Raw genomic sequence first — 13,339 nt, 5'->3', positions numbered from 1 at the left:
TGAAGCGACTTAGCAGCAGCAGCAGCTACCATCACATCAGGAGATGAGGAAGAAGGAAAAACCGGCAAAGCTTCCTGTCGAGAGATCCGCTACTCCTAGGATTTCTTGATCAAAAAGCAAAAATCCCGTGGAGGTTCCGCCTTTGGCAATGAAGCTCCCGCCAAACCAGCCCTCCTCCTGCAAATAACTGAACTCTGCATAAAGTACTAAAAAAAATCACTGTCCGAAAGGTATGACTATGGAGGAAGCATTCCTTCAAAAGAAAGAAAATAAAATCATCCCTAGGATATGTGGGGGCTTTCCTGGTGGCTCAGACAGTAAAGAATCCGCCTGCAATGCTGGAGACCTGGGTTCGAGCCCTGGGTTGGGAAGATCTGCTGGAGGAGGGCATGGCAACCCACTCCAGTATTCTTGCCTGGACAATCCCATGGACAGAGGAGCCTGGTGCGCTACAGTCCATGGAGTTGCAAAGAGTTGGACAGGACTGAGCGACTACGCACAGCACACAGGATGTGTGGGGTCCTCCTTGTGTGGAGCTCTGTTTCATAAATTCCATGAGGGACATGCAGTAGCTGTGCTGGTTTCTTCTCAGAGACTCCAGGGCTCTTGTGGGAACCATCTTCTATGATTGCTTATCGCTTCTGTTGTTCAGTTGCTCAGTCCTGTCTGGTTCTTTGCGACCCCATGGACTGCAGCACACCAGGCTTCCCTGTCCTTCACTATCTACCAGAGTTTGCTCAAACTCATGTCCGTTGAGTCGGTGATGCCATCCAACCATCTCATCTTCTGTTGCCCCCTTCTCCTCCTGCCTTCAATCTTTCCCAGCATCAGGTCCTTTCCAATGAATAGTTTTAATTTATTTTTTAATTGAAGGATAATTGCTTTACAGATTCCAGTGTCTTAATCATCGGTTTTTGTTATTCAGTATTTGAGGATGGGTTTTATTATAATCATTTTCCTGTAACCTGGGAAAACTATTCTCATTTCTAGTTTTTCAAGTAAGTGAAGGGGCAGAGACAATAACTGGTCACATTCCAACTGGTAACCCGGGGTGGGTTTTATCTATGACGTGGTCCCCAGGAAGGTGGGCTCACTCTGCTCCGGCGCTTGCTTCAGGGGATCTCCCATATCACCTGGAATGGTTTGATTCACCAAGGTCTTCCTTTTGTTTAAATCTTCAACTTCCTCAGATAACCTCAGTTGTTATTAAAGTTTGTTTTCTTCGCCAAAGGCTAGGTGTATGCCTGAAACTCAGTTTTTCCTGAGACTGATCAGAAGTTAGTTACTACGGGCTATAATTCATTGTGGTGATGCATGTAGAGTTTTGAGATGTGACATGACTGAGTAACTGAACTGAACTGAACTGAACTGATACACCATGAGTGTGTGCGTGCTAAGTTGCTTCAGTCTTGTCTGACTCTATGTGACCCTATAGAGTGTAGTCCCCCAGGCTCCTCTGTCCATGGGATTCTCCAGGCAAGAATACTGGAGTGGGTTGCTGTGCCTTCCTCCAGGGGATCTTCCTGACCCAGGGATCCAATCCCAATCTTCTACGGCTCCTGCCTTACAGGCAGATTCTTTACCACTGAGCCACCAGGGAAGCTTATATACCATACAATTCACTTACTTATTTATATCTATCTATTTATGTTCATTTCTTTATTACTTATTTTGGGAGAGCACACAGAGAAACAGTTTAAGACAGAAACAAGGCAGTGATACACACCCAGAGAGAAAAGGGTGTGGGCGTCTTCTCTAATGAGGAGGAGCCTGGTGCACCTGTTTAAAGTGTACAATTCAGTGGCTCTTACTACATTCACAAAGTTGTGCATTCATCATCACAATCAGGGAATATTTTCATTCCTCCAGGAAGAAACCCCATCACTGCCAATCCCCTTTCACCTCACAAGCCCTTGCTGCTGCTGCTGCTGCTAAGTTGCTTCAGTCGTATCCGACTCTGTGTGACCCCATAGATGGCAGCCCACCAGGCTCCCCTGTCCCTGGGATTCTCCAGGCAAGAACACTGGAGTGGGTTGCCATTTCCTTCTCCAATGCATGAAAGTGAAAAGTGAAAGTGAAGTCGCTCAGTCGTGCCCGACTCTTAGTGACCCCATGGACTGCAGTCCACCAGGATTTTCCAGGCAAGAGTACTGGAGTGGGTTGCCATTGCCTTCTTAGGTAATCCCTAATCTAATTTCTGTCAGTGTAGCTTTTCCCAGTCTGAGCATTTCATGTAAAAGGAGTTACACACTCTCTGGTCCTTTGTCACTGGTCTTTTACTTAGCATAATGCTTTCAAGGTTCACCCATGTTGTAGCATGGATCAGTATTTTGTTTCTTCTTATTGTCCAATAGTATTTCATCGTATGGATAGACTACATCTTATTTATCCAATCATCAATTGATGAGAATTGGGTAGTTTCCTTTTTTTTTTTTAAGCTATTATGAGTAGTACTGCTCTGGACATTTGTGTGGACAGACGTCTCCAGTTCTCTTAGATATATTCCAAGAAGTGAAATTGCTGGATCATATGCTAACTTCATGTATAACATTTAAGGAGCTGTTTTCCAAAGTCATTGGAGCATTTTGCATTTCCACCAGCATTGTATGAGGGTTCCAGTTTCTCCACTTCCTCCTCGATCCTTATGATTATCTGTCTTTTTGATTCAAGCCGCCTGGATCAGTATGAGGTGGTATCTTACTGTGGCTTTGATCTGCATTTCCATGAAGGCTAGTGATGCACATATTTTTATATGCTTATTGATCATTGCTACATCATCTTTGGAGAAATGACTGTGCAGATATTTTTCCCATCTTTAAATGGAGTCATTGAAAAAAAAATAAATAAATGGAGTCATTGGTCTTTTTATTATCCTATTTGTTGTTCAGTCGCTAAGTCATCTCCGACTCTTTGCGACCCCATGGACTGCAACCTGCCAGGCCTCCTTGTCCCTTACTATCTCCTAGAGCTTTCCCAAGTTCATGTCCACTGAATCAGTGATACTATCCAACCATCTCATCCTTTATTATCCTAAAGCATCATTTAAAAATAATTTTTAACCAGACAGATGGTCAGTGACCACAACTCAAGTGCACAGTAGTTGTGAAATAAATATTTATCGAATGAAGGCCTGTGAAACACTTAGAATATGTGTTTGCATTTTGCAGTGTCTAGTGGGTTGTTGATCTTTCTGTCTCCTCCCTCTTTCCTTAGGAGCCCATTTTTGCAGCTCTCACGTTTTTGCAGAATGCTGTAAACGGTTGTCACAGGTGTTTCTCAAGAAATAGAAAGCGTGGCACCCTCTTCCTCACAACAGAACTTTCATAGTTGCGTTCAATGCCTAACGTTGCAGAAGCAGAAGGGGCAGATGATTCTGGAAATGGTGAGCACAAATCCGAGAGAAGGTCTCCTGAAGAGAGCCTGCAAGGTGCCGTTCAATCTTTCTGCACCCGTGCCTCCGGAGAACCCCTGGGTCCCAGAGGAGATGGTCATTATCCGTGGAGCTGTCCAGTGACCCACACTCGGGAGAAGATTTACGCCATCTGCTCAGACTATGCCTTTCTCAACCAGGCCACCTCAATCTATAAAACTCCAAATCCAGCCCGTTCTTGCCTCTCCGATAGTACCTCTTTATCTGCGGCAAATAATTCCTCAAGGTACATTGGCATCTCAGCCAGTACGTCGGACATCATCTACAATGAAGAAAACAGCTTGGAGAACTTATCCAACAGCCTGGGCAAGCTACCTCTCGCATGGGAAATTGATAAATCTGAATTTGATGGAGTGACCACGAATTTGAAACACAAATCAGGTGAGGAAGGAGCCTGGATGTTCCCAAGTGAAAATAAGGAGAAAACAAGCAATATCACTTGTTTAAACTTGCAATTAGGCATATTTTCTTGCAGTACAGGAGACCCAGTTCGGGAAGATCCCCTGGAGAACGGAATGGCAACCCAGATCCCCTGGAGAACAGAATGGCAACCCACTCCAGTATTCTTGCCTGGAGAATCCCCATGGACGGAGAAGCCTGGTGGGCTACAGTCTGTGGAGTCACAAAAAGATGGGCACAACTGAGTGACTAACACTTTCATTGTGTTGTTCTTCATTATCAATTTAGGTCAGTCGCTCAGTCGTGTCCAGCTTTTTGCAGCCCTGTGGACTGCAGCATGCCAGGCTTCCCTGTCCATCACCAGCTCCCGGAGCTTGTGCAAACTCATCGCCACTGAGTTGGTATTTCATTATAGTTTTAAAAAATAACCTTGGGGGTAAGACACTTAGTTCATTAATGTGTTACCATTGGAAGTTTCAAACTTAACCCTTGTGTTTTGAGAGCTTGGGCCAAATCTAAGAGTGCTGTTAAATGGAAGTATTACAGATAAGTACGCAGTAGTTTAGAAATGGGTAATGAGGTGGCTAGAATAACATAGTATTTCTGTTTTGCAGCGATGTGAATTCATATTTCCCAATTAAGCATCTAGTTTTCTTTGTGACTATATAACAGTCTGACTTTTCTGTTGTTAAAAAGTTTTGAGCACTCAGTGGGGTGTCCAGGTGCCACTGAGTAGGTTGCGCACTGCACAATGTGAGGGGGTGCAGTGTAGTCTTCACTTTCGCAATGTGGTAGTTCTGAAGCACATCCTAATGCCCTTCCTGTCTTTCTTTGGAACTCACAGTAAGACTTGAATTTTGTGAGGTAGGTCCTGTTATCTTCATTTTATAGGTGAAGGAATGGAGGCATAGAGGGGATAAATTTTGGGATACACTTGCACAGCTAGAAAGAGGCAGAAGTCAAGTTCGTATTATTTCTTGGCTTTTCAGATCATTTTGTAAAATCTCTGTCGATCTGCTCGTTCATTGACAAAATCAACTTGTTTCACAGAATGTTTTGTAAATGTGTAATTCTTGGGGAGTCATCAGAATTTCACTTTGTGTCTCTATTTGTGGGTGATTGGTCTATAATTTTTTTTTTTGGTGATATCTGTTCAGGTCTCCTAAGCCGTGTTGAGAAGTGCTCTTTCTTCCTGTTTTCTGAGGGGTTTTCAGAGGGGTAATAACAATCTCTAAATACAGTTATGGACTTGTCTTGATTCCCATAGATTCTGTCAGTTTAATCTGTGCATTTCATCTACGTTGCAAAGGTGTTCACATAAAGCTGTTTCCTAACAGTTCCTTGTCTCCCTCTAACACCTGTCGAGTCTTTAGTGATAACTCCTTTTCCATCCCTGATGCTGGTAGTTTATGTTCTTTTTTTTTTTCCTAGCGGTAGGTGTATAAGCTTTGTTTGTCTTTTCAAATAACCAGCTTTTAGCTTTACTAATTTTCTGAATTGTCTGTTTTTGTTTCACCGATTTATGCTCTTTACTATTTTGTTCCTCTTATTTTGGGTTTACTTTCTTCTTTATTTTCTATCCTCTTGATGCAAAACTTTTGTGTGTAAGTATTAAATGCTCTAAAATTGCTCACCAAGTACTGTTTTGGGGCTTCCCTGGTGGCTCTGATGGAAAAGAATCTGCTTGCAATGTGGAAGACCCAGGTTCGATTACTGGGTCTGGAAGATCCTCTGGGGGAGGAAATTGCATATCACTCCAGTATCTTGCCTGGAGAATCCCATGGACAGAGGAGCCTGGTGGGCTACAGTCCCTGGGATCACAGAGAGTCAGACACCACTGAGCAACTAACACTTTTACTTCGAGTGCTGTTTTTGCTGAAGACCATAGATATTAATACACTTTATTTTTAACTGTCATTTAATTTGAAATATTTTCCAATTTCCCTTATTATTTCTTCCTTGATAAATACCTTATTTAGAAGTACGTTATGTTATTTCCATGTATTTAGGGTTTTTCTAAGTACCAATGTCTAATTTAGTTCCATTATGGATGGAGGACATATGACCTGTCTTTTTAAATTTTATTAAAGTATAGTTGATTTACAGTATCTTGCTGTTTCAGACATACAGCTCAGTGGTTGGGTTATACATATACATATATATTTTTCAGATTCTTTCCCCTTACAAGTTATTACAAATTATTGAGTATAGTTCCCTGTGCTATACAGTGGGTCTTTATGGTTCCAGCTGGTTTCATTGTAGAGCATCTTGAATGAAGAAAAAGGATCTTCTTCCACATTTGTTTTCTAAACATGTATCTCTATAATCTCTATTGTCTAATTTATGACTGACTCATGAAAATGAAATATTAGCTTTTATTTAATTTTTATAGCAGATTGATTTTGTTTAAAATGTAATATGTGTGAGAGGTTTTAAAATGCACCTAGCTAGGACTTCCCTGGTGATCCGGTGGTTAAGACTTTGCGCTTCCATGCAGAGGGCGCGGGTTGGATACCTGGTCAGGGAACTAAGATCCCACATGCGGTAAGATCGAAAATAAAAATAAAGATATAAAGTGCACAAAGCTATGTGAAATGTCCATGGTGTTTTAGTGAAACGAGGCTTGGATGTTAATTAATAATATTTTAATTTTTATTATTTTTTGACTGGGTGATCCACTAAATGGAAACAAAAAAGTATAAAAATCCAAGAGTGTAAAAATTCACTTTTGTCTCCCTTTGGTGAGGCTCCCAATTTTCCCTTCCCCTCCTTAGCTAACCACTGTGTTGTCTTTTGTGTCTTTTGGAGAATGCGTGTGGTGTCTGTGTGTCTGTCTGTGCACACATATATCTACTTGCACAGAAAGGAGACTTTGTTTCCCATTCTGGCTCCTGGTGCTAAAGTTGCATTTTAATAATGTACTTGTATGCATCATTCTTAATTCACTTTGTGGTCTCTGGAGGCCTGGAGCTATTTTTAAACATCACATCATCAGATTATTGGATCTGCTGCTTTTACTTTCTCAGCAGAGTAACGTTAATGTGGTTTTATTGTTTTATAGAAAGGATTCATTTTCTGGAAATTGGTCTCGTTAAATATTTTACCATTGCTAATTTGGTTTTCTAAATGTGGCTAAGCATTTTGTGATTGATTCTTTTGCTAGCTAAGTGACTAGCCCAAGGATTAAAACATAACAACCTGATAGGAAATAACATTCATGGTTCTTTAAATGTATTTTTATTCTCTATCCCTTTCTTTAAGGCAGAGGGTATTCTTGAAGATACATACAGTTTTGAATATGTTTGTGAATAGCATTTTTAGACCTAGCTACTTTGATATTTGTTGCATAATTAGTTGTATTGTTTTGGGAGCTTACTTCATCTTACCTCATTTTTATACTCTTGTGTTCCAGGCAGTGGAAAGAAGCAAGTTTCTAAGAAAAAAACTTCAGATAAGAAAGGAAGACATCAAAGGGAGTGGCCTCAGTATTCTCCTCTTGAAGATATTAAGCAGCGGAAAGTATTAGACCTCAGACGATGGTAACTGCTAAAAATTGACCTTTTTTGCCTAATCACAGTACCACTGTCATACCTAATGTAGTTAACAAATATTTCCTTAGTATCTCATTTTTGGGCTTCCCTGGTAAAGTGGTAAAGAATCCACTTGCCAACGTAGGAGATGTGCATCAGGAAGATCCCCTGGACAAGGAAATGGTAACCCAGTCCAGAATTCTTCCCTGGAAAATACCATGGACAGAGGAGCCTGGAGGGCTCCAGTTCATGGGGTCCTAAAGAGTCGGACACGACTGAGCTACTGAGCACACACAGTGGTCCTTGTAAACTGGAAGTTAGATGTAAAGACATGATTAGATTCTGGTTGAATACTTGGGGGCAAGAACACTGTCTTGGTGACCTTGTGTCCTTCATACTGTATCCCATCAGAAAGTATGTGGAGTCTGCTCATTCGGGATTCGAGCTTCTAAGAGTGATCCCTGGAATAAGGGGGCCACAGCCTCAGCCACACTGTCAGGTCCCTTTCTTCCCTTTGCCGCCATCAGGTCATTACACTGTTGACAGTGGCTTTGAGCTAACATCTAGACAGCCATCAACTTTTCACCTAGTGGTTTTAACCAAACCCACTGATGACCCCTGCCTGAATCCTGTTATAAAATGGTGATTTTTCAAAATTCTCTCATTTCTTCTGCCTTTACTAACTGCTGCTGCTGCTAAGTCACTTCAGTCGTGTCCAACTCTGTGTGACCCCATAGACGGCATCCCACCAGGCTCCCCCGTCTCTGGGATTCTCCAGGCAAGAACACTGGAGTGGGTTGCCATTTCCTTCTCCAATGCGTGAAAGTGAAAAGGGAAAGTGAAGTCGCTCAGTCGTGTCGACTCTTAGCAACCCCATGGACGGCAGCCTACCAGGCTCCTCCGCCCATGGGATTTTCCAGGAAAGAGTACTGGAGTGGGGTGCCATTGCCTTCTCCGGCCTTTACTAACTGGCATTCCTTTAATGAGAAGATCTTCCACTTAGCAGCTGGGGCTATTTGGCGGCCATAACATAGAGTTCCTATTCTAAAGAAAAGGGTGTTTAAGTCATGATAGTTTTTAGGTACTGCTAACCTGTGATTTGAGGTTTTAAAAATTCTTTTGTGTGATGTTTTAGAAATATTAGATTTCTTTCTCTTATTCTATAAATATTTCTATAAATATTAGATGCTTTGCTGTGGGCTGAGTACAGAGAGGCAGAAAACAGGACTTTATTCTCCAATCTAGTTGAGAAGAGACAAAAATGTAAAATATCTCAGGAACTTGGTCAGATGGTAGGTGGGAATAAACAACCAACATGAGAGGAGGTGATGATCACTGAAATGCTTCACCTAGAAGCTGGGGCTTAAGAAAGGAAAACGAGGGGGTAGAGGGTCTAAAGGTCTTTGAATGGATGGTAGGAAAGTGTCTGGCAGGTTGGTAATGAGGAGTAGACTGGTCTGTCTGAAGTGAGGTTCAGAGCAGCTAAGAAACTTACCCAAGATCACATGGCAAATACGTGATTGAAACTGAAGAGAATTGGACTCCAGAGTCCTTGTTCTTTCTTTATAACACCTTTCAAAGTCTATTTCCTGGATGTCAGGTTAAGGATTTCGAACTTTTTTCCGGGGTGGAGATAATCCACCGATGCTTTCTTAACAAAAGCATATTTTACAAAGATAAACTGGTAGACTGTATTGAAGAAGCGACACAGATAAAAAACATTAATTTTAGTTTCTTTGGAGTGAGGTTTTATGCATTTTGTTCTGAATCCCTTTGACTTAGGATTTGTTATAACCACATATATGAGTAATTATTCTTAATAGTGTAACATGTAAGGCCATAAAGATTTGGATGAGGAAAGATAGATGTGAGAAATAATCTAAGGGGAAAAATTACCTGGATGACAAGTGTATTTCCTGGAGAATGTTACAAGGTTAGAGATGGAATGGAAAGACCCACAGAATGTCAGTAAAAGTTTTAAGCTGGTCATGAACAAGACTGGTAAACAAGTTTGGACTGATGAAGAAGTATGAAAAATCTTAACTGTCCCTAAGCTTGATCTTAAGGATTTAGTGTATAAGATGGAGGAGGGAGATTGAACCATGAGAGTAAGGTCTTTTTACTCCACTCCTTCCCTCAAACCCATGAAAACAATAACAAGAAAATGAAAAACAGGAAATCCTCTATCTTCCCTGAAACAAAGAAATAGCAACATCCCCAAACCGTCAGCTCTAATACATAGTCATCAGATCCCATACATTCTGTATTAACAGAGAGGAGATACTGAGACCTCATAGACTACTGCTGGCCTCGAACAATGCAGGTTGCTCTACATTTCAGGTGACAGCCCCAAACCATTTGATGACTCTGTTAAATCTAGGGTTATGAGCCGTGGATTCAGAGGGGAAGAATCTGAGTTCTTTCAGGAGGTCCAGGTCAGCACTACAGAAATGCAGGGAGGATTGCAGGGGAAGACACTGTGCTGATTACTACCTGATTATCTTACCCCCTGTATGCCAGCTGAGGACACTGCCTCTAGGGATTTACAGGAAAGGTGGTACTTACAGGAGGGCAGCACAGGCCACACACTTCCTGATTTCAAAACTTATTACAGAGCTACAATAACCAAGATGGTGTGGTACCAGCATAAACACAGACATAGATCAATGGAACAGAATTGAGCTTAGAAATAAACATTCACACAAATAGGCAAATAATCTTCTGCAAGGGTGTCGAGACCACAAGATGGGGAAAGGACAATCTCTTTGGAAAAGAGTGCTGTGATATCCATGTGCAAAAGAATGAAACTGGACCCTTACTTCACATCATACACAAAAATTAACTCAAAATTGGTTAAAGACCTAAATGTAAGACCTAAAGCTATAAGATCCTAGAACATAGGGGACGATCTTCATGACTTTGGATTTGGCAGTGATTTCTGGAGTATGACACGAAAAGCACAGGTAGCAAAAGCAAAAATAGACAAATGGGACTACGTCAAACTTAAACATTGCTGTGCACCAAAGGAAACAATCAACAAAGTGAAAAGGGAGCCTACAAGCTGGGGGAAGACGTTTGCAGATCATGTATCTGATAGGGGATTGATATCCAGACAATATAAAGAATTCTTACAGCTAAAGTTGCTAACAGTCATACACGTAGCTCAACTAGGAGTTTGCATTGAAATTTTAGGAGCTGGCATCTAAATTTATATATCTGTAATTTTTTTCCATTCATTTGGGTAACATTCAGTTTAACTAGTCATACTTAGCCATCATTCTTAAAAAGCATGATTTATTGTTATGCATTTACAATGCATGCATGCTCAGTCATGTCGCACTCTTTGCAACTCTATGGACTAAAGCCCTTCAGGCCTCTCTGTCCACGCGATTTTCCAGGCAAGGATACTGGAGCGGGTTACCATTTCCTCTGCCAGATCTTCCCGACCCAGGGACTGAACGTGCATCTCCTGAGCTGCTGCACTGCCCGGAGTGTTCTTTACCATTTGAGCCAGTTATGCATTTATAATGTGTTTAACAAATATGAAAATACTTTAAATGAATGAATATTTAACATTGGTTTGAATGATCAAAGTTTTCATTATGCTAACATGCTCAGTTGCCATGAGTGTTCTGTTTTTATATGCGTATTTTGTGTTTATTCAAGTGAAGAAAACAGTCTTTTACTTTTTCAGGTACTGCATAAGCCGACCGCAATATAAGACTTCTTGTGGCATCTCCTCATTAGTTTCTTGTTGGAATTTCTTGTATAGCACAATGGGAGCTGGAAAGTAAGTTTGATAAGCTATCTCTAAAATCCAAATTCAGAAGTTCTTTGGTGTTGCTTTTGCTATAATGGAAGATTTTGAAATATGGAATAATGAAAGATTTTTTAAAATATTCTTTAAAAAAATGTATTTATTGATTGATTGCATCGGGTCTTAGTTGCGATGCACAGACTTAGTTGTCCTGCAGAATGTGGGATCTTAGTTCCCTGACCAGGGATCGAACCCACATCCCTTGCATTGCAGGTGGGTTCTTAACCACTGGACTGCCAGGGAAGTCCCTATAATGGGAGATTTTTAAGAACAGATTTTTTATAAATTGGGGGAAAACTGCCATATTTTGTTTGAAACCTTTTAGCTAAAAATAAATGTAGGCATTGTTTTTGATAAGATAAAAATTTAAAATGTTAATAAAACTGCAAATGAGACAGTAACATTGAGACAGGTTGCATTTGCATATGATGGAAATTGTCAAATGAAAAGCCATATTTCTTTTGTAGTCTTCCACCCATCACCCAGGAAGAAGCTTTACATATTTTGGGCTTTCAGCCTCCATTTGAAGATATTAGGTTCGGCCCCTTCACTGGAAATACGACACTTATGAGGTATGAAACCTGTATTTAGAGGAAGACCTTATTTCTAGTTCTGCAAAATAATAATTCTGTAGGTGTGCGTTGATAGTAAACCATGTATCTGACTGTTCAAACCCAACTTCTGATAGATATGCCAGGCTTGGGCTCTGCCCGAGTTTTACTGAAATTGGAATAGCACTTTCTTTGGAATTGTTGCTATGAGTGAGTGTTCTTGTTATTTTTCAGGTGGTTTAGACAAATTAACGACCACTTCCGTGTAAAAGGATGCTCATATGTTCTATATAAGCCTCATGGGAAGAATAAAACAGCTGGAGAAACTGGTAAGTAAATACATAGAAGATTTATACACACCCATACACACACACACACAGGTATATGCTTTAGGATTTATCTCAAAGATTGGTTTTGATTCATGGGATATGCTGTGAACTCAAAATACAGTCTATCACTCTATCTAAGAGGAAATCATAATAGATAATATTAATATAGGGTACTTTTCAATGTACAGCTTAATATTTTTTAGTTCTTTCCCTCTTTGAATGTAGAACTTTAAAAATTTTATGGCATGTCATAAACACTGCTTTAGCACGGTGTGTTTTTTGGGCCCATGGGGTGTGTGTGTGAGAGAGAGGGAGAGAGAGAGCTTGCTGCTACTAAAATCCTTTCAGGAAGCAGCATGGAATTTGCACTTCCTCTTTCTGAAAGGGAATGCAAGGATTTTAGAATATTTGTTGTTAGAGTGGCATAAAAATATATAACAACAGGACAATGAACTGTGAAAGTGACATAGTTCTGTTATAAAAGGGTCTTGGTTGTTACAGAGAATAATGCAGTCGATTCGAAGGATTGTGTTAGTTACGTGCTAGTTAAATAATTTGAATTATTTGAACATTTCCATTTTTAAAATTTCACAATCACCTTTTGAATTTATGATCAGAAACCTGCAACACAGTGTTAGAGAAAATGTTCTTCCGACACTTGCCAAAAGGGTAAGGAAGACTATTGAAGACTGTTGTAATGGGGAACTGGGTCATGGGAGAGCAATCGGGCTCAACCTGAAACAACAAACCAACTCTCAAAGCGAGGGTTCCATGGATGGAAGGTTATTAAGAAGAGACATCAAGGGTCCTTGCTGAACCAGTCTAACAGGTCTTATCTCAGGCAGTCTAAGGGTTGGGCTTTAAGAGTGAAGGATAAGGACCTTGATCTGGTATCCGGGTGGGGGATTCTCTCAAGTGACTTTGGCAGAATTTTTGCTAAAACTGGATTCAGCCAGAATGGACACAGAATCCCAAGGTCCAAGCCTAGCTGAGAAGGCTCAGTGATGCCTTACTTGAGGTAGGATATACGTGGGCTCCAAGTTGGGGAATTTACAGTCAGCCTCCTCTTTGCATTTCTTTTTTTTTCATTTTTAAATTTTATTTTATTTTTTAACTTTACAATATTGTATTGGTTTTGCCATATATCAACATGAATCCGCCACAGGTATACATGTGTTCCCCATCCTGAACCCTCCTCCCTCCCCATACCATCCCTCTGGGTCGTCCCAGTGCACCAGCCCCAAGCATCCAGTATCATGCATTGAACCTGGACTGGCGACTCA

The 13,339-nt window shown here is 40.8% G+C and overlaps 1 protein-coding gene across 1 annotated transcript in view; it reads left to right on the top strand.

Moving 5' to 3' along the window:
- Positions 1 to 3,059: 3,059 nt before the first annotated feature.
- The window catches only part of LOC104982155 (DNA repair protein complementing XP-G cells), a 59,749-nt gene continuing 49,469 nt past the window's right edge, over positions 3,060 to 13,339 (top strand). The window contains exons 1-5 of the mRNA XM_010831472.1: positions 3,060 to 3,811; positions 7,242 to 7,368; positions 11,054 to 11,149; positions 11,644 to 11,748; positions 11,962 to 12,056. Coding sequence (XP_010829774.1) covers positions 3,337 to 3,811; positions 7,242 to 7,368; positions 11,054 to 11,149; positions 11,644 to 11,748; positions 11,962 to 12,056 — 898 coding nt within the window. The 5' untranslated portion in view covers positions 3,060 to 3,336. The remainder of the gene's footprint in view (positions 3,812 to 7,241; positions 7,369 to 11,053; positions 11,150 to 11,643; positions 11,749 to 11,961; positions 12,057 to 13,339) is intronic.

Source organism: Bison bison, unplaced genomic scaffold (assembly GCF_000754665.1).
Source record: "Bison bison bison isolate TAMUID 2011002044 unplaced genomic scaffold, Bison_UMD1.0 scf7180017864527, whole genome shotgun sequence".
Classification (NCBI taxonomy): domain Eukaryota; kingdom Metazoa; phylum Chordata; class Mammalia; order Artiodactyla; family Bovidae; genus Bison; species Bison bison.
This window is presented reverse-complemented; position numbering and strand designations above follow the sequence as displayed.